Genomic DNA, 21,327 nt, shown 5'->3' with positions numbered 1-21,327 from the left:
AGTCTTTGTGGGCTTTACTTGTCTAAGTGATTAGGCTTGTGGTGACGGTGCCCTGTGCTTCCTTCTTTTAAGTCTGAATTTCACTTCTTGCATTTAGACGTGTGTTAGCTTGGACAAGCGTTGCAGCCTGCACGGAGAGGTTAGCAGCCTAATTTATAACGTGCTAGACTTCAGGAGAGAATTAGGGACCATACACAGGTCTTTGTATGGTTTCCCAGCTTGAGGTTTCAAGGGAGAGGAGGGAGAAGCTGGCTGCCTCGGTGAAGGCAGCCCCGCAGGTAGGGTTGCTCTGCAGCTTGCCGGGAGTGGGTCAATATCTCCTCTTGCTGCACCTTTCTGTAAAAAACAGGGATCTTTCTGTGCCTTTGTGAGCCTGCATTTCAAAGCGGGACCAGAGCGAGCTTTAACTAACTGGGAATGAGGTTATGGCAACTTTTTTCTTAGCATTGAGGAGACGCTAGAAGGAGATGCTAGAAGGACATGCAGAAATTGGACGTGGCAGCAGCCCAGAGGAGATGGGGGTTTGTCAGACCAATGTGTGCTTTCCCGTGCACGTGTCAAGGGGAGTTCCCACCAGGAAATAAAGGGGCATGTCGATCTGAGGTCACTCAGTCCTCCTAACCTGGTCTTTGAATGAAAAGTGACCCATATGGGTCTCTGAAGCTGCCTGTTAAGACCGTGACTAGCAATTCATTTGATCCAGGCCACCTAAGCTGTATTAGGAGGACATGCCGGGAACTCAGTCTTGGTTTTACTGCTGCATCTGGAGCAGAAGTTGTAGCGTTTCTTCCAGGCACAGAGCCTGTTGCTGCCGTGCAGACTCCCTTCCCCTGCAACGCAGCTGCTGCGTGTCCCTGCGCCTTACCTTGAGTGAGGTCCAAAAGCCTGGGAGTGCCAGCACTGGCTGCTTTTTGCTATGAAAAGCTGTCTCTGCAGCATCTGGCCAGCTGAGATCCTATGACAGGACTGCTTTAGTACTGCTGTGATCTGACTGTATTAATCAGATGTTTGGTACTTGGAGCCTTGGATAGGAATATTTTATTTTAAATCTGAGGAAATAATGCTTTTAATCCCCATAACTACATTTTGATTAATAACCCAGCAATGCAACTCCTTCAGATCACAGTCTTCAAACCCATCTGAAACACTTTTTTTTTTTTCCTCAGGGTTTATAAGCAGTATCCATTTTTCTAAGGAGGAATGTGATATGTAATGGAGAAAAGTTGGACTTGCTCTGTAAAGACGGCCTAACTTGTTCATCTTGCACCTTCTAACTAAAAACCACTACATTTTCATTTCATATTTCTTCTGGAGGGTTACTCAAAGACCTGATGACAATTTTCTTAGCCTTCAGTTGGAGGGGAAAATGTGTTCATTTTCCTTTGAAGGAGACTTTTTCCTCCTAAAAGGGTCATATTCTCTCCTGGCCTAGGTCTTTTACATTTTGGTGAAATAATAAATTAGAAAACGCGGCCTTTGGCTTTTGCACATATCCAACAAGCGGTGTGCCCTCAGCAGGCCCAGACTGCTGGCCAAAGCAGTGTAAATGGCTCTGGTGCCACCAGGTCTCTTGTCCCACGAGGGCTTTTTCACCAAAAGCCGAGAGCTTGGAAGGTGATGACATTTCACCTATCTCGGAGCCAGCACTGGCAGCCTCTGCTCCCCGTCACTGGCTGCTCTCCCCGCTGCGTCCCCTCCTTTGTGGTAGGGTGACGCTGGTGCAACCACACAGCAAAGGGGACCAGGAGTGGCTCTACACCGCAAATAGCCCATGCAGGTCATGGAGGAATTTTTATTTGGGATTTGTTTTCCCTGCCTGGATCGCTGGGGGACAGACTGACATTCACGCCAGCACCACTGTGGGGATGAGGGAGAGGAGAGAAATGAGCTGTCACTTTAGCATCACCGACAGGCAAAAAAATACTCATCAAAATGAAGCTTGGCACTGTTTATATGGTTAAAGTGAAGCATGTGGCCAAGTATTTGCAGAATCTGGCTTTTCTTTATACAGTAACAAAATATTGTGCAGGGTTTGGTTTTTTTTTTCTTTACTAGTCACCTTCCACGAAAAACTCCATCTGCTAAACACCACCTACTGCGGTTTATAGCTCTGCAAAGTAAACTTGTGCATGGGCTTTGTGAAACAAAATGCCCACTCGGAGCTGTCTGAAATGAAGCTCCCAGCAAAAGGATGCTAACGTTACAAAAAAAAGGAGAGAAAAACCAAAACTCACTGTTGAGGAAACTGGATGATGTGTTTCTTAATGGTGTATTGAACACTCAGAGCTGCTCAACAGCAAAAAAGTTAGACAATTAAGGCTTTTATGACAATATCTTCCCTTTAATTGTGGCCTGCTTAATTGGCTAATCCAATTAATCAGAAAGTCCTAGGGAACTGAGTTAAACCTAATGACACTTAATGACATTGGTGGTAGCGTAACGAGGATGGTAATTACACAAAAGTTGGCTGCCTGTGGATGCCTCGGTCGTACTTGTGTCTCCATCTTTCAAACTCAAGCTGATTCTGCCTGCTCCTCTGAAAACTGTTGCACGTCCTTCTATAGCACATATATATATGTGTACACATGCCAGTATATACTGGACCGGTATCACCGACTCTTTCAGATTAGTGGCTTGCAACTTCCACCGCAGCAATTTGGGGGTGCGGGAGACCGTCCCCTTCCTCGCCCTGATCCTGCTCTGCTCAACTCCCTTGGCTCACCCAGTAGGATGGGCTCGACAGGGCTCCTCTCCCCCTTGGTGCTCCTGCTCACAAAGGCAGCTGGTCCACACTGGGGTCACTGGCTGACGGGGGGGACACAGGAGGCAGGCAGCCGGCCCTGCCCTCCGGGAGGAGATGAAGCACGGGGGGGGCGAAGTGCCTTGTCATAGGGAGCCCCCCGTGCTCCTCCAGGAGCCGGCACTGGACGGCACCGAAGCCGGGACCCCCCCCCCACCAGCCCCGGCTGCGCTCCAGCCCCTTCCCGCTGCCCCCCAGCCCGGGGCGGGCACTGCCAGAAGCCCCGCCCCGCGCCCCGCCCCCGGCGCCCCGCCCCGCCCGCCACACACCCCCCCACCCCCGCGATGGGGGCGTGGCCCTCCGCGTCCCCGCCCCCCCGCGGCGTCTCCGCCCCGGAGCCGCCCCCCGCCGGCGGCCGGTGCGGCGCGGCTCGGCGCGGCTCGGCTCGGCGCCGTGCGGGCGGGGGGCCGCGGCCATGGTGGAGCGCGCAGACGAGGCGCCGCTGCTTTTCTGGGCCGAGGGCCCCGCTGTGTCGGCGCCGCCGCCCGCGGCCGAGGCGGGCAACGGCGGCGGCGGCGGCGGCGGGCGGCGGCTCGGCGGCGGCTGGAGCGCGGCTCCGTGGGGCGGCGCGGAGCCGGCGGAGGCGGCGGGGCCGTCGCGGGCGGAGGCGGAGGAGGACCAGATCGTGGCCGTCTTCGTGGTCACCTTCGACCCCCGCACGGGTGAGGGGCGCCGGGGGCGGGCGGGGCGGGGGGGCTGAGGGCCGGGGCCTGCGGTGGCCGGGCCTGGGGCTCCCGGTGCCGCTGGAGTAAGATGGATGCGGGCCGGGGCCGGGCTGCGGGTCCCGCGGCTTTGCATCCCTCCTCCCGCGGGGGGACCGCTCCCCCCCGCCGCCGCCTCCGTGTCGCCGGACCCCCGTGGCGAGCGGCCTGCGGGAGCCGGGCTGCCCTCTGCCCCCACGGGAGACCGCTGCTTCGCGGCACGGCACGGCTGCCGGTCCCCCGTGCCCCGGCCGGCCTCCCGAGGAGCGCCGGGGGGTTGCCGAAAACGGAGTAGAGAGGGGGGGGGGGATTGCACTTGATCTCCATCCCGCCGGGGAGAACTTGTGACGGGAGGAAGGAAGAGCCGGTGACCCGGGCAGGGACCGGCGTAGCTCTACTCGGCAGCGGGACGTGGGACGGGGATCCCGGGGACGGGAATCCCGGGGATGGAGATGCCGGGGACGGCTCCAGGGCAGCTCCCGCGCCCCGCACAGCATCCAGGCCTTGGGCCGAGCCTCTGCCCGGCCCTGCCGGGGGGGCACCAACCTGTTAGCAGCATCTCGAGAGCATCCTTCGGTCTGCGTGGCGTGGCGTAGACCTGCCTGCAGCTGTCGGGGATGGATGGCGGCGATGGCAGGCGTAAATCCGGCAGGCACGCAGGGCACGATCCGCAGCAGCGGCTCGGCTTGTGTGTTTCTTGGTGACCTGTGCGTTTAGAGGCTGGCCTCTGGTGGGATCTCGGGGACTTCTGGCGCTTTGAATTGGAGCGCTGCGATCCAGGAGGGCAGAGGAGAGGGGCAAGGAAATGTATTTTCTACCTCTCACTGCCATATCCCTCTCCCTCGGCACTGTCAGACTTTGGTGTTGTATCACTTCTTTTACTGGCAGAGGTTATTAATTTCAAGTCTGCAAATCAGCATTTCAGAAAACATCTTAACTTTGTTTTCTTAGTCTTGCTGCTCTAGCGGTATCCACAAAACAGGATGCTATGACACAGATAAAAAGTTAGCACCTGCCTCGCATCTGTTAACACAGGTACTGTGCTTAGGGGTCTGATGTCCCAAGACAGATTGTCGGGTCTTTCGACTGCCTGGTGTCAACCTGGGGTGCAAAGGCAAGAGTGGGGCATAGCTGAAAGTCTTGGTAAGATCAGAAAGTTTAGGAAGTAGCTTGGGACATGGAGGAGCCAGCCCATTTGCATCCAGATCTGGGAGCGAGCTCCTCTTTCTTCAGTAGACAGACACTTTCTTAGCAAATCCATAGCAAAAGTACTAGAGGCAGGAAAGAGCTCTGTAAAGCATGGTGGCGTTCTTCAGTGGAAGGGGGAGGTAACTGATGTCATGCTCACAAGAGGGCCCTGATAGTGAAGACTGAATCCCAGTCTCGAACTGAAAATCCCAAGGAAGTAGTGAAGAGAACGGAGCCCCAGGTGTGATGGGCTGTCAGAAATGCACACTGCTGAACAGCATGGCCACTATGTCCTGAAACACCAGAGGGCTTTCGAGAAGTTACCTGTTTCATACTGCACCAGAGAGAGGTGTCTTCAGTCTAGAGGTCAGAGGGTCTTGACTCATCAAAATCTGAAATGAGATTGGATGTCATCTTTCCAACAGGAGATGGAAAGGGGAGGTGTTTCTCCTAAGTATCCAAAACATGGAAGAGTCCGGATGACTGCAGCAACAGCAGGTTGTCTTTCAATCTAAGAGCATATGCCTTCTACGAAATGGTGAGATAGTCTTGGTTGGCAGAAAGCTGAGCTTTCTCAGGAGTTTTTCTGAACCAGCTGTTGCTTTGAATGAAGTCCAGGGAAAGTTGGGAAACAGCTCTTCTCACATCTGATGTACAGTTAATGCTGGGTGTCATCAGCCTTGGAGTAGTCTGTCAAGTCCAGGAAGATTTAGCCTCCTGCTGCTACTCAACGTGGATGCTGAATGTAAGGAGCATGATAGGACTGTGAGGAGCACATCAACAAATGTCAGCTTCACAGGTGGAGGGCAAAGTGCCCTATGGAGGATGTGGACTTGGAAAAAAAGATCTTGCAGCCACAGTGGTGTGAACTTGCTAGGGTCAGAAAAAGGATATGGGACTTCCTGGGTCAACCACATCAGATGATGTGAAGGACTACTGTAATGTTCATAAGGGTATCTGGTCCTTGTGTGTAACTTAAAGGAGGTCATCCAGTCAGTGTCTGAGCTGGAAACCTGCTTGATCCTGCTCAGGAAAAGCACAGCAGACCTTCTTTGGTAGCTTGCTCAGGCATGGGAAAGGCAGGATTTCTGGTGGTGGCTGGGAGGGTAGTTACACCAGGTAGCGTTTACTCAAATACAGGCAAGCAATTGGGTGAGAGATATTTTACTGTAGGAGGATGAAGTGGTTACTACGCTAATAAAGAACCTAACAGCTTTCCTCCTCAATTTAGAAGGGCTTGAAGCAGACAAGCTCAGTGTTACCTAGCAGTTACATGTGATGAGTTCACGAAGGTAGGTTGCGGGGTTGCCAGGCCACTGTTACGGTTCTGGTGTCCCTAGGACTCTGTCAATGCTCATGTGAGCGGCCGAACATAACAGCCAGAGGCAGCTTCTAAATCAGCAGTGTTGTCATCACCTCCAGAATGGTGAGCCCTGTGGCACTTGAGAAGGAGCTCTTTTCACCACTATTACAAAGGCGACTCTTGCACTAACGCAGAAAGTGAACTGTAGATTAAGTGCAGAATGGTGGCAGCCCAGGAGCCAACCTTGCCATCTTCTCGTTGCTCCCTGCCCTTTGGCAGTCCCCTCCTTCAGGGAGTGACCAGTTGGGAATGCTCTGATGCTTCAAAAAGTGTGAACACCAGGTCTGTGCAAACACTGCCCTTTAAAGAGCATGGTCATAAGGGGCTTTATCGAGGCTGTTGAATTTCCTAGTGTGGGTGTTCCCTTGGGCAGGTAGTAACAGAAGACCCAACACTATCTCGGGCAGCAATGGGCATACATCTGGTGGGTGTGACTTACTCGGCATTTGGTTAGAGCACATGTGCTTTCCGAGCCTCATACTTGTCTTGGGTAATGCAAGTGAAAATACAACAATAAACTTTGCTTTGGGAGGGAGATAAAGAAAGACGAAGCAAAGTCCATGGCCACATCGACTCTGTCAGATCAGAATAGTCAAAGAGAGGCTGAACCTTCTTAGCCCTTTTTCTGTGATGGAGAAGATGATAGTCAACCTTGTGGAGGTCCCACACAGTCTGTTGGTTTAAAGAGTGATGTGAGTAATGGAGGGAGACAAGGAGGGAAGGGAGGGAAGTAATCTGTTTTGCACCAGTGAACATGCAAATACTCTGGTTTTGTGTCCCACATTTCTTCCATGCAGGAAACGGATCCAGTGTGACAGCTAGGTCACACTTCGTGCTTCTTGTGTCCTGGCACAACATGGTAGCATTGCACAGGTGGGGACCCTAAAGATCTTGGGGAAACATCTAATGGTGAGGAGGGCCAGGCGATGACCACCAAATGCTAGTGCCATCATCACTTCTGTAAGGATGTGAAAATCCAGGGGAGAGAAAATAGAAGAGAAAGAGGAAGAACATCCTTAACTTTGCACACCAGAAACTGAGAGTGCTGGCTCTGACCTGGCCTGGAGCTGGGAGGTAGCTCCTAAGAGATCTCCAGATCTGCAGATTTGACTCTCAGCAAAACCACTCGCCCGCTCTCTAACACTGGGTGACTCTCACTTGGAAAGTTTCCTGTGCGCACGAGAGCTGCTTTCTGCATGGGGAAGGGCAATGCTTCCTGTTTTTCTACAACATTGCTCCCTCCTCCCTCCTCCGGTTTCTTGGGCAGGCTGGCAGTCGCTATCGCGTCTGGGTGAAGTCTTTTTGCTTTGTTTGCTTTACTGTTTCGCCAGACTGACTTTCTTAATTTTTTTTATACCTCCGCGTTTGTTCTCAGACTGCCACGTCGCCTGTACGTTCATAGAGCAAGGTGGCGTGAGGAACGGCCAGGAGTGCAGGTGTGGGTTGCTTGTGACAGATCCCAGGAAAAAAAATAGCTGCGTGATATGCAAGTTTGCTTTGTGGTTACGTGTAGGGTAAGAATCTGTTTCAAGGTGTCTTTTCCTTTCTTACTGCTGTAGAACAGACATTGTTTGGGCCACGTCCCTTCAACACCTCTTTAGTGGATATTATACCTGATAGTGTTTGTGACTAAACTGAACAAAGTCAAACAGTTTCCTTTGCTCGATGGTGCTCTTCCATATTGATCTATTAATCTCCAGGTAATGACCAATAAGTGATTCTCTGTGATGCAAGACTTAAAAGCAGATCTGGCCTTGACCACAGTTTTGTGGTTAAGAGGCAACAGTCTTAAGAGTTGACTTCCTCGCTCTTTCAAGGAAGCGTCTTGTGCCTTTAAAAAGAAAACCAAACACACACACAAAAAACCCCAAACAACAAAAGCCAACTTCTATATATAATATGCAAAACCTACAGGGGACCGCGCAGGCTGACATGATGTCACTGGCTTTCTCTGCCAGCCTTTCACACGCCTCAGAGGCGAAGATGCTTTACAGCAGAGCTCTGTGGTTTCGCGTGTGATTGCACAGAGCTGTGCTCGGCGTCACGAGGCTGCCGCTGCTCCCCAGCCAGGCCGGTTCTGCGGGAGAGGTCTACTTGCGGACTAGAAGTGGTTAGCTGGGTGAAAAACTTCTTCTATTGCCACGCTTAATGCTGTTGTTTTTCTGAAGTCCTTGCCAGGCAGGGTTGGGGGAGGTCTGCTGAACGCAGTAGCAATGTGAGAAGAAAAATAGCCTATTTAAATGTCAGTAGCTAAGCCCAATTCCTGTGCGAGAGTGCATGCATATACTTGTGCAGTATGAGTAATAACACAAAAGACAGGCTTCAGAAATGAGGCTTATATTTAAATACATCTTAAAGTCTCAGCTGAGTGTAAGGCCCTTCCAAACGTACACTGGCCGTGCAAACACAGCTGGGATGCTTACCCCAAAGGGCAGGGGAAGGACTGTACCAGTAGAAGGCATCTTCGTGCTGCACCTGCCATTGCATTATACTGAAGAATGTTTGTTTGCTTTGTTGCTAAAAAGAAGTCGCATTACTTCAAATGCTGTTGCTATGGGCAGGCTGACAGAGAACAGAAACTCAGTGGGTAAACCTGGAGCACCCCTCGGTGCAGTGAGAGCATCCAGATGAGGCAGTTAGGCTCTGAAGTGCTGGCATGGGAAAGCATAAGAAGTCCCCCTTTTTTGTCCATGGTAAACTTGCCAGCGGCAGAGTGGGACTTCATTGGCTTTAGGGACTTTTTGTGACTTCTCTGACATCATCTGTTCCAGGATCAGGCTCCTCAGGTGGCCTTTTCCACTGAACAACTGCATGCTTTATGGCTGGGTTGGCAGGTGACAGATGTTTGCTAATCTTGATCTAGCTTGTAATTTTTGTGCTTTTTTGTTTGGTTATTCTAGCATGCACAAACATGCTGCAGTACTTGGATCACCTCAGCCTCCATATAAAGCTTCAGCTAACTCCTCCTATCCTATACAAAACATGAGGATTCCAGGGAAGTAGTGATGATTGGGATGCTAGCTTAGGGATTTCTGTTTGACCAGCCCTGCCGAGCCCTGCCAAAGGACAATATTGATGGTGGTATGAGCTGTTGCAGAAACTCATCCTAAAGAGCAGCAGTCTATACTTTGGGTTCTTTCTATATTGGGTACTCGTGTAGATGGCCTGAGTGGAACAGCGTTAATACCATAGCTTATCCACTGTCAGGTAAAATTGTAGCTGCTATGTGATTCAGCTTATAAAGGGTAAACCCACAAAATAGCACTAGCCTCAGAAACGGCTCCAGAAGTCCTGCAATATCAGGGTGTTGTGCTGCAACAAGTAACGTTTGCAAGAGATGTGGAGTATAGTATGTCAGCTACTGTCTGTGACAATTTAGGGGTTCAGGAGTTGCGTTAGTGCGCTGTTACTGGCATCCCAGTGATGTAAAAGCAACAACTTGCTGTTGCTACTGTTTGCGCTTTCGAAATGAGTGCTGTGTTCAAGTTTACCCAATAAAATAAATTTGCTTCTCTGCAGGCAACATGGTGGAGTGGTGTTTACCCCAAGATATTGATTTAGAAGGTGTGGAATTCAAATCCATGGCAAGTGGGTCCCACAAAATCCAGTCAGATTTCATGTGAGTATGTCTGAGCTATATTACTTCTTTCTCTAAGCTGTAAACCTACACCACCATCCCTTAACTCAGAACATGCAAGAAAAATACCATCTATGAAGTTGAGTTCCTGCATAAACGTGCTGCTAAACTGTATCTAGCTGAGCCAAAGATACTCTTCAGTTACTCTCAACATCATATCAAGTACCAGCTGTGGGGATCTGCTGCATGACAGCTTTGGCTGTGGAGGCCAGCTGGTGAATGGGGCAGGCCAGCTTCTTGGTGTGCAAATTTTAATGCATATTGGGCAAATCATACTGCAGTGCTGCTACTGGGACTGTCAGCAGAGGCCTAGGGTGAAGGGGAAAGGATGGCAGAACTGAAACGGGAAGGATTTTGCAGGAACTGGACTTAGAAAAAGGTTCTTAATTCTGCAAGTGCTTTTGGATCCTTTAAATGTTGTGATAAACGGTCCTTGCTCACTTTCTTCTTTGCTAGCTCCTTCCTTCAGTGGAAAGACATAAGCTAGGAATCTTCTGCGTTCCCATCCTTTTACTAACCCAGTGTTGCAATGCAGCAATGTTTTGCAATGAATTGCAGTGTCACAATTCCTTTTGGTCAGGAATAACAGTTACTTTCTCAAAGGCACGTGACCTGAACCCTTTTACTCAGCTAGAGTATGCTTCGACATGCTGGCACCCAAAATATGACTAGGTAGCTAGACTGTACTCAGAACTTCATGCACTGCAGGCTTTTCTTCCTTGGAAGAAGGGCACTGCGTTGGCTGGGTCCTGCATCATCTGCTGGTCTTTCTTCCAACTTCTTTCCTTTCTTGCGTTCCAGTGACGTGGCTGGTAGGGGCTTTAGTGGGAACTCCTGGGAACTCTTGCTTTAAATGTCCTGTCTCGTTCCTGAGAAGACTAGGACACCCAAGGCCTGTCCTCAGTCCTTCAGATAGCAGGGTGGGATTTCAGGGGGTTCCTTAAAGAAGGAACTGTGTTCCCTAATCACTATTTTTTGTCGTCAGTTACCTTTCTTCCTTCCTTCCTTTTTGCTCTTTTTAACACTAACCCTTCTGTCAAACATTTGTCTCCAGTTATTTCCGGAAGGGGCTCTGTTTTGGACTGGCCTGCTTTGCCAACATGCCTGTGGAGAGTGAGTTAGAGCGTGGTGCCCGCATGAAGTCCGTGGGGATTCTCTCCCCTTCCTACACCCTGCTGTATAGGTACATGCACTTCCTGGAGAACCAGGTCAGGTAAGTTCCCTTGGGAATGGGGCTGGCCACTCCCTGCCTAGGAGAGGTAATGTTGCCCTGATGGAGAGCGGTTTTAGGCGTGAGTGAGAATTTGGCTACAACACTGAGCTACGACTTCCTTGAATAACTACTTCTCCGGAAAGTTACAGGTTCACAACGGGAAGGAGACAAGGAAATGATAGCAGCACTCTGTTCATTGCTAACAGGCTAGTCAAATGCTATCCAAATCCTACTTATTTTGTGTGGACATAAGTGTCAAGGGGAGAGTTGAGAGGACAAGAAGTTCTCCTTTTCTCCTTCTGAAAACCATTTTACTAAGGGCTCACAGAGGCTTCTAAACCTATGATGGTGATCCTGGCTAGGTGTGTGCTTTAGCTGTGTTGAGTGGACTTGGCAGGGAAAATGGTGATGGTAGAATGAAAAGCTGTTCCTACCTGAGCATACTTTAGAAGAGGATCAGTACTATGGATACATCAGCTTGCTGTCTGCTTCAGTCCTGCCCGTGTTCTCTGGCTGCACTGAAAGCTGGTGTTACTCCTGACGCTTCAGCTGCGCTCCTGGATAAGTCTGTGCAACTGGAGGCACCCAGGGCTCCTTTGCTAGCTGGGAAAGCAGATGTTGGCTGGGGGCAAGGCACTTAATAAGTAGAGTCTGGAGACACTGCAGATCTCTTTTTTCCTTTCTTTTACAGACACCAGCTGGAGATGCCAGGGCACTACTCCCATCTAGAGGCATTCTATGATGACAAGAAAGGAGTTCTCCCTGATAGCAAGGGCACCGCCACCTCTCAGCAACCTGTCCACTGGCTGCCATCCATCCACAGATACATGTACCCAGAAATGAAGGTGAGGCAGGTGCTCTGAAGCTTGCAGGAGTGGGCAGCATGGTGCTGCTTCTTGGTGGTGTCTCATACTTCTTTATATAAGCAGTCACTCCAGCGCTTTGTAGGCTGCTTTAGATAAGATTTTGTTACTTGGACTGTTACAAGCTGCAGTTCCCTGTCATTGCTGTGTGCTGGTCTTGCTCCCACATTTAGACTTAGCATCTGTGCATGTGTCCCTGCTTCACCTCTGAGCTTTTTTCTTCTCTTTCCCTCCACCTGCAGATCACACACCCTGCTGGCTGTATGTCTCAGTTCATCAAATTCTTCGGTGAGCAGATTCTTGTCCTCTGGAAGTTTGCCCTGCTGCGCAAGCGCATATTGATATTTTCACCGCCCCCAGTTGGAGTTGTCTGCTATAGAGGTATGTTTCCAGGGACACCGCAGTGCTCTGATGTAGTAGGCTGAAGCACTGCAGAAATGCCTGTGGGTACTGAGGGGGATAGACATCACGCAGGTCTTCAAAATCCATTGCAACCATTCCTTGTGAAGATACTGTTCAGCCTGCATTTACCCATTTCCTACAAAATGCTTTTCTTCAGGCCTTTTGGGTAAGGACATACCTGGCATTGTCAAACACAGTTCCTCTCAGCACAGGACAATAGGAGTGCTGAATGAATTTGTGGCATCTAGAACATGGGATTCCTATGGGAGAACTGATTATTTCCTATCCAAAACAGGATGTCCCCACTTGAGAAGTTCTGGTGTTCAGGGGCATTTCACAGCTCTAACCATTGTTTTCATAGAAGTGTGTGGGAGAACTGGGTAAGTGGGGCTCAGAATGTCCTTGAGGGAATACTGAAAGCATCTCAGGATGTACTTCTCTTGTCCGCAGTGTATTGCTGCTGTTGCCTTGCCAATGTTTCACTCCCTGGTCTTGGAGGAACTGTCCCAGAGTCCAAACCATTCTTCTATGTGAATGTGGCAGACATAGAAATGCTGGAGACAGAAGTATCATATGTGGCCTGTAAGTATGATGGATTAGGCGTGACGTTTTTAACTTCAGGCTGCAAAATGTCTTGAGACACCAGACTGTGGAATAAAACTGATGAGAAATAGGACGTGCATGGAATGACTACGAAAGCAGGAGAGAACAGTTGGTCTGTTGGGACAGCAACATGCTGCTCTGAAAATCTTCTCTGATTTTGGCAGGTACAACAGAAAAGATCTTTGAGGAGAAACGGGATCTCTATGATGTGTATGTGGACAACCAGAATGTGAAGACGCACCACGAGCATCTGCAACCACTCCTGAAAATTAACAATGCTGACAAGGAGAAGTACCGACGGCTCAATGACCAGAGGTAATAATGGACATCTGGGTGGTCCTGGTCCCGATAGGACAGCAGTGTGATGTGGGATAAAGAGGACACTGCTCCTTTGTACTTTCCTTCTTGTCTTAGAATTGTCAACGTTTCCCACTGCTTCAGCTCATCTCTTTGAGATTCTGGTTCCACTGTAGCTGACTGGTGTGAGAGCTGCTGGGCACTCTGCACACATACAATCACTCTGCCAGTGAGCTGATGGAGCGGATAGAAGGCAGGAAGAGAAGCAGAGGTTGTGACTCACCATTGGTTCACCACTGATCAGTAGCAGAACTGAAAACAGCCTGCTTTCTAGTCCAGTGCCGTATAAAGGCTACCCTGTTGCCTCAGATATTGAGGCAAGTGTTAGTCTGATTGGTCTCCAAGAAATGGATGTGAAGTTTTTAGTTGTAATCCTTGTCTTCTCATAATGCTTTGAGGTTCACTGTAGGTATGTTCACTTAATCTGTCTCCCTTCTCTCAGGCAGATGTTAATGTATTCTCAAGAAGTCGGCGAGGATTGTAGCTCCTGTGAAGAGGATCTTTTCATCTTGTGAGTGGCTACCTCTAACACTTAGTTGGTCACTGGTTAGGCTTAGGGAGCCTCTTTCACTGATTCCATGTTGCACTGGTTTGGCATATTATGAAACATCATGATTAACATAATTCCATAGTTGGCTCTCTTTCTCTAGGGATCCAAGAACCAAACTGGCTCTTCCTTTTCAGATCATCTTTTCAATTTGAGAAGCCAAGTGCAGCCATGCTAGTCTCCACTGTGGTCTCTTAAGTGCTGGGAGGGAGAAGGGAATTTTAAAAACACAATTAGAAATGCAAGAATCCCTTCCCATTTTTGAAAACATAAGCACTACAGGACTAGTCATGCCAGAACATTTGGCTCTGGAAAGGACAATGTCCAGGGGAAACAGGCACTGTACCATGCTGCGGGAGGAACAGTGTGGAGATAAGACCTGCATGTGAAAGACTGGCCCATTGATGTGGCTGGCTTTGTGCTTGGCAAACAGAGAAACCAGGTGTAGAGTATGAGGTATGGAATTAGATGAAAACTAATTGCTCTGCCACCTCTGAAGTCCTTCACTGCCTGTTGCTACTGTTCACAGTCTGCAGCAGGTGAGAAGTAATGGGATGAAACTGTGTGAAGGGTTGTCGGGGCAGAGCCCTGATCACTGAGCTGCACACATGTAGTCAGAGTTTTCTGAACAGCCTTGCGTGTTCCTAGGAAAGCACTAGGTAAGAAGTAGCTCCCACTGCTATGTTCTGCACAGTAATGGAGAATTTATTTACCCAGTGGCTTACTAGATGGATGACAACGCCGTTTTCTTCTTTGCGTTATGGGACCTATAGGTCTGATATACCCACTTGGTTACCACAAAGTACACATTAGCTGATAACGTGGCTTGCTTCTGAAGAGTGAAATGCCTACCATAAATCAGCCAGACAGAAGCACTGCTGTAAATTAAAAGTTACTGCTATCTTTGTTTATTCTGGGTCATCCATAGGGTGGATGGAAAACTACTACAACATCACCTAAGAAGGTGGGTTCTATGATTAAAGGGGGTTAAATGCAGTTCTGGAGCTCTGCTGCCTGTTTAGTAAATATGCTAGCTTTTTGGGGGTCAAATGCCATCATCTTAGCTGACTTTATCCTATAGGTTTTTCATGGAGCAGAACAACCGCATATTTCAGACGCTGATGGAGGTGTCAGCCAGCCAGGACAAGACACTGACAGCTGACCACGCACGAGGCATGGGCCTGGATCCCCAAGGGGATCGAAGTTTCCTTATGGACCTACTGGAAGTGTATGGCATTGATGTTATGCTAGTCATTGACAACCCCTGCTGCACTTAAACCAAGGGCAAGAGAGATGGGGAGCAAAGATCATTTTTTAAAGACTACCAGACATTGCTTAGGAGGATCACTGGAACTCACCACAGCCACTGGACAGATTTCATTTTATTTAATAACTTTATATGGAGAGTATTTATAATTTTAAAACAAAATGTGATTTTATTTTCTCCCCCTCATCTTCCCAATGAGTACCTGCTCCAGGTTTGGGGTTTTTTTGTTTGGTTTTGTCTCCCTTTCATTTGTGTTTTTTTGTCTTGTTTAGATAGGACCAGTGGCACCTTTGCACCAATCCTCACTGTTGCCAGTGATAGCTAGGTTTTGGCCTAGCCTGGATACCTGAGGGCTGAAGACTTCAGGAAAGCACTTTGTCTGATGGGGACCAATGTGAAATGCTGTAGCTGAGCCCTCAAGACTTGACTGGAAAAACCCTCCTATTATCCCCTCTTCCACTTGGGGACTGAAGAGAGCTTCAGCACAGGCTGTCAGTGGCCCAGTCTCATAAAACATCTGTCCTACCATGTTTATTGGTGGGGACAGTTAAACCAATGATAAAAAAACCAGGACTCCTTTAAACACCCCTCACCCAATTTTAGCAGCTGAGTTGGAATAAAGCCACCCTTCCTCATCAATGGCAGAAACAAGTTTGGGACAAGGGGGTGCTACGGAATCTTAATACTTTGCTTACCAGAGCAGCATGGTTTCACTTCCAGCATTTGAGGTGGCATAAACTGGCAAAGACTACCTATCTCATAGCTGGAGAAGAGCACCATCTCTACTTAATCCCTCCTACCACTTCCTCTGGCTTTCAGTTGCATCACACCTGCTGCTTTGGTTTAAAAATCTTCAAACCAGCAAGATGGTCTCCCATTTAACAGGGACCAACATCACTGAGCCACCTTGCAGTCACCATGTTCTCCAGCCTCAGCTCAGATGGTGCTGGACCAGATTGGGTTGAATAAGTATGCTTTAACTAATGTCACTAGGCCTTCGTTTGTAGCAGATGGTACTTGTCACTCCTTTGCTTTAACAATGTCTGCTGATCCTCCTTTTGTCACGCAGCCTTCAGCACTGTCTGCTGCTGTCCTTGGCTTTCAGTGTGAGACAGAGCGGTATGGGACCTTCTGGCTGGAACGACTTCGCAGTTTGCAGGAGGTTCCCTTGGAGTTTGGTGTTCTTAACTGGCACAGCTGCTAGAAGCAATGTCTAACAGCAAGCCTTTTTTTCCTGGGCAGAGAAGCTGTAGAACCAGATGAACAGTGTCTTATTCTTGTGCTGTGGAAAGAACAGGATTCAGTTTATGCAGGACCAGTGGCTACCTCCAGGAAGGCTATCCCAGTAAAGAGTAATCCGTTCACCATGCGAAATCAAAGAATGGTACTGTAGGTTCTAGGTGTGACTGCTTTGCCCAAAATCCTTCAGCCAGTAGTAGCATCAGCTTTAAGCTAACTGTTCTTCCTGAACTGTGGCTATAGCTAATTAGCTGCTGCTTCTACCGTAATAGACTTTAGCACCCTTGGAGCCTTTCTGCAGTTTGTAGAAATGCAAACTGTAGCTGATGTATCCATTTATCCTAGCATTTTATAGGATGAGGCAGAGCCTGCACCACCGAAGTCTCACCCACTAATTCTTTTTAAAACAGGTGATGCAAATGTGCTCCAAGTAGATCCTCTGTGGATTGTCTCCATCTGGAAGGAAGCAAGCTGGCATGTCCTGTTTCTCCTTGAAGGCTATGTAGTTTTGCTTGCTGTGGATTCAGAGGTTTTAGTGAGGTGTGGGGATCAGGGGCCTCACAAGGCTTATTGCACAGTTCATTGGTACAAGCTTCAGCATATTATGTTCCTGTGATCTGCCTCTCTCTGAGCAGCCACTCCCCTGCCTGCTTTTTCAGGGCTTTGAATGTTTTTGTACAGGAGAAAACATGCTGCTGCTTGTATTACCAGTTGCTCACGACTGTAATGTAATCATCCTTAGAAGGCTGGGGAAAAAAATGGGGAAAGAGGAAAAAACAGAGCTGAATATCATTTAATAGAAAGAAAACGCTTTCCTTAAGGCTTTGTTTTTAAATTGACACCTCTAGTATAAAAGTGACCCACAATCTCCATGGTTTTTTCTAACTTCCACTTTAGTTTTCACATGCTGTCTGCAGTGAAGATCCCTGAGGAGGTATAGCTGGCATTGTATTGCTGTCACTTACTTAACTTCCTTCAGATATAAAAAAAAGGAACTGAAATTAGTCTCTAGCAATTCCTCCTCTCACTTTCTTGAAGGTTTGCTACATAGTTTAGCTGTGGTCAGCTGTTAATGGCTTCCTGTTCTCATTGATGTCAGTAGTTCTTTTGCTGAACTAAATAGAAACAAACGTTTAATTTGTCACTGAAATTTTACAGCCTCTGCAGTCAGAGGCTTTCTAACACCCTGCATCAGAGCACTATGTTCACAAGCTGTCAGGACATCAGGTCTACTAGACAGCACTGCTAGAGCCCACTGAGCAGAACCTCCTGAAATTACTATTTGACATTTATTAAACCTCTGCTTTCCAGAAACTAGGGCTTCAGTTGCCAGCAGTAGTGTGGGTGCAGAAGCATCAAAGCAAGCAGATTACTGTGAAAGCAGCATCCCTGCTACATCCGAGCCGGATGGGTACAGCCTATTTTCCTCTTCCTTGTAATTCTGCTTCTCTACAGCCTCTCTTGGCAGGTGACTGCTACAGAAGACAGAAAACAGAACAAAAAGACTTCTCTAGCCTAACCCTTCCTTGTTGGATTTGGTGCAAAAGAATTTTCCACCTGTACTCCCCTTTTCTAATAGACATTGCTTTCATTGTTGTCACATGTGGAAAATCCTTGATAAAATGGGTACATAATATAAACAAATGGCTACAGCTTGGGCCATGAGGGCTTGTTCAGTAGGCTGTTTTTGTTTGGAACCAACTTCACTGAATCTTATCTTTCCAGGAGATAACATAATTCAAGGTAAAACAGTTAAGTGCATACTTTTAAAAGCCCCTCCTTGGCACTTAACAGTTGCTTTTTTCAATACTAGCAGTGGGATGGGAGACAGTTACTTGGTGTATTTTGAATTAGGGAGGAAAGTGTGGCATAAGGTAGAATATTGCTGATTACTGCAAAAATCCTCTTCTCCATTTTAAGTACTTTGCCTTTACAGTGGTGCCTTTCATTTCTTTGGTGTGATGTCTCTGGTCAGTTGCTTGTGATCAGAGCCCAGGTTGAATGGTGGTTACAGTAACCATGTATATATCCCATGCCCTGGTAGACACAGTCTGGTATGTTCCTCTCTAACACTCAAGTCATAGCACAGCCATTACAGGTGCCCAGCTGGTACTTGCTTGAGTTTCAACAGGAGAGCAAGAGCTTCATAATTGCATCTTAACTCAAGTTGCACTAGAAATGTATAATCAAGTAATGTATTATTATTACTTGTACTATCTAGATTGGAGGGTAAACCCTGAGAGAGAAATGAAAGCTAGGTTTTCAATCTGAACAAGGGATACCATGCTAGACACTTAAATCATGCAAAAGTCTTCTCACTGCAAGGTTAGGCCAAGCTGCATAGAGCCAAGTACAGCTAAAAACTATAATGGATACTAGGAGAAAGGCATTTTACTGAATTAAAGAATTCAGATTTGTCTTAGAGACATGCTAATACCTTATTTTCTAGCATATATTAAGTAGTTACTCCAATGTAAGAGCTAATGGTCATGTCTGTCACAGGAGATGAGCTTGCCTATCCAGCATCCTTAAGGGCAGAAGAAAGTTCCATCACCTTTTCAAGGCAAAGTAGCTTACTGTACAGCTTACTCTGTAAAGCAGTGCTATTGTAATACTTCTTCCATTTTAAGAACTGCCAAAGTTAATGGGCAAAAAGCTAGGAGTAGCTGTGGCCCTCTTGGTGACAGACTAGGCAAGGGACAGGCATGTTTTGCTCTGGGAAGGGGAAAGGCAAGAGCACTCTATCCTAATGCAAAAGTCTAGGTACAAAGCATGCATACTAACCCAAATTCTCTCATCATAGCTATTATTTCTGTTAGTTGCTGTCTCCTTTCTGCCCCACCAAAGCTAGCGGTCTGGTGATTATGTCTTTTGCGAGGGACTGGAATGTACTGACTTAACAGAATGATATGTCTGTCTAAAACAGAGGGTACTAGATGCCTATGAACCAGCATTTCAGGTCCTGGTTAATGCAACATGCCATTCAAATGGGAATGTTTAATCATGGTTGAAATAAATGGGTGCCTTGGGCTGGTCCATCATTAGGTTGTTATCCTTCCTTTTTATTTATGTTATAGTATTTTAAGCCTTTCTAGAATGGACTGTAAGTTGAAGCTAGGATAAATGTTTTCATGAGTGGGACCTAGGTTTCTACTCCTGCTTCCTGTCTTGGAGTTCATACAAAGAAAGTTGTTTATCTTGCTGCCAGACAGAAACATGAGAACTGAGTCCTTTCCTCAACATTGTAGATAGCAGGTTCAGCCCCTGCTTCTTTTATGTAATGTTTTCCTCACACCTCCCCTCTGAATGTTGCAATTCAGAGGTCTAGAACCGCCCCATACTGGTAGACCTCTGAACTGTAGAGGAAGGGGAAAAAATGACTTGAATGGTATTTATACAAGCTACTCAACTTATGCTGATATGAATATTTAAATATCAGCCTGTCTCAGATGATACTTGGTAGTTTAACATCAGGACAGCATTAACAATACCAGTTCTGAAGGGAGCTCTTGGTTACCCTCAAGCAAGGAATCATACTGCAATGGGAGCCATGCATCTGATAATATGGAAGAGAATTAGTCGTTTTTCCTGTAAACTGGTACAGGTGAACCAGAAGCTAGTTCTTACCATCTCACTCCTTGCAGCAGGCTGGTTGTAGTTCTAACAGCTCTGATGTTGTTCGCATCTTGCAGATGTGTGGTTGCTCCCATAGGCCTGTGGCTGTGTAGAAAAACTGCTTACTAAAACGTGGGTATTTTTTAATACAATTAAAGCTTACCTTTTTGAAATGGCTGCTGCCTTGTCTTTCCTGCCACTTGAGAAAAAAACATTGCTGATTTTATTACAGAAGCATCAGCTTGAGGAAAAACTCAGTTGGTGAGAACTGCCCCTGACTCTGAATGAGCCAGTGGCTGTAAAGCAACGTTCACGGCGTTTCTGTGGCAAGCAAAAAGAGCAGAGCACAGCCAACATGGTCCTTGGAGAGTGACCCAGGGGTCCACTGGGCACTCCTAATTGCTGCAGAGCAAAAGAAAGACAGCACAACACAGGCCCTATCACCAGCATAACTATTAAAAAGAACTAGCAAGCTTCTACTCCCCTAGACCTTAGTCAAGAAAGTGATGGGTGCTTGCCCCAATAGCTTAGGTAATTAGTTTCTCCACAGTACAGTCAAGGGAAGGACCGCGTTCAGTTTGGTTCCAGCATCATGCAGAAAACCAACCCTACTTCCCCCTTCAAAGCGTTTTTCCTTTAGCAAGTCTCCAGCAGAGGATGCTGTTGCACCAGCATGCAGCCAGGATGCAGTCTTCAACAAAGCAGCTGGAAGTCAATTCACTAATGTCCTTATTTTGATTACAGCAAAGAATCAACAGATGAACTTAGACTAGATCACGTACAAATAACAATTGCATCAGAAAAATAAGGATCAATTTTTTTCTTTCAGTAAGCAAGGCAGATTCATGTCAACTTGTAAGTTACAATAAGAAGGGCAACACATAACCTTGCCTAAATCAGTAATATTTCCTTTCAGCAATTAAAGCAAAGCTATAAACAAAAGCTCAGAAAAGCAACAAAACTAATTACGGTGCTGAGGCTCAAGGGGATGTAGGTTGCATAAGGAGTGGTAAGCACTGTTTACATTAGAGAAGAGCAACCAGACACAATGAATAATAAAAGTTATTTGGATGCCCTTATTTGTGTTATACTACTACAGGAATAAAAGGAATACTTACAAAAAAAGACTCATTTGGCTTGTTAAAAGAGTCTTTCGACATGTACTTCATACAGCTTTGGGTCAATGATGACATTTTCCAATTTGCTTCTCTGTAATACACCTAAACTTGATCAAAGGAATATATTTCTACTCTATTATTAACTGGAACTCTGTGCTGTTGGATCTGGCAAGACGAAAAAAAAACCACACCATAAATATCTTATCCAGATACATATGGGGAATTTTTAAAGTTCCTCTGAAGCTTTGTATCACCTATCTCCAATTTATTTTGTGACAGAGTAGATAACCAACCACCTGTTTTAATGTAGCAATTCCAACATTTCATAGACTTCCTTAGCATTACTCCCCAAACATAAATTTCTTCAAAGATCCCAGGTTTTGCAAGATTTATACATGGGTAAAGTAGACTTAA

At 47.3% G+C, this 21,327-nt stretch overlaps 1 protein-coding gene across 2 annotated transcripts; it reads left to right on the top strand.

Moving 5' to 3' along the window:
• The first annotated feature begins 3,162 nt into the window (after positions 1-3,162).
• Positions 3,163-21,202, top strand: DENND11 (DENN domain containing 11). 2 transcript variants are annotated; one of them, XM_075050775.1, is made up of 9 exons: positions 3,163-3,462; positions 9,572-9,671; positions 10,744-10,902; positions 11,594-11,747; positions 12,008-12,146; positions 12,618-12,749; positions 12,935-13,085; positions 13,570-13,638; positions 14,756-21,202. In XM_075050775.1, exons 1-9 carry the CDS (start codon positions 3,216-3,218, stop codon positions 14,949-14,951), a joined length of 1,347 nt encoding a protein of 448 aa, XP_074906876.1. In that variant the 5' UTR covers positions 3,163-3,215; the 3' UTR covers positions 14,952-21,202. The 2 variants fall into 2 exon arrangements, with proteins under 2 accessions (XP_074906876.1, XP_074906877.1); XM_075050776.1 differs by lacking the exons at positions 13,570-13,638; positions 14,756-21,202 and adding an exon at positions 13,185-13,558.
• Positions 21,203-21,327: the final 125 nt, after the last annotated feature.

This window comes from Buteo buteo, chromosome 19 (assembly GCF_964188355.1).
Source record: "Buteo buteo chromosome 19, bButBut1.hap1.1, whole genome shotgun sequence".
In the NCBI taxonomy this organism is placed as follows: Eukaryota; Metazoa; Chordata; class Aves; order Accipitriformes; family Accipitridae; genus Buteo; species Buteo buteo.
Note: the sequence above shows the minus strand (reverse complement) of the source record. Positions and strands in the feature narration are given on the sequence as shown.

Coding starts and splice junctions, on each gene's coding strand:
- DENND11 (XM_075050775.1), top strand. CDS start 3,216: ATGGTGGAGCGCGCAGACGAGGCGCCGCTGCTTTTCTGGGCCGAGGGC. Junction 12,147..12,617: donor TGGAGTTGTCTGCTATAGAG/GTATGTTTCCAG, acceptor TCTTGTCCGCAG/TGTATTGCTGCTGTTGCCTT. Junction 12,750..12,934: donor AGAAGTATCATATGTGGCCT/GTAAGTATGATG, acceptor TGATTTTGGCAG/GTACAACAGAAAAGATCTTT.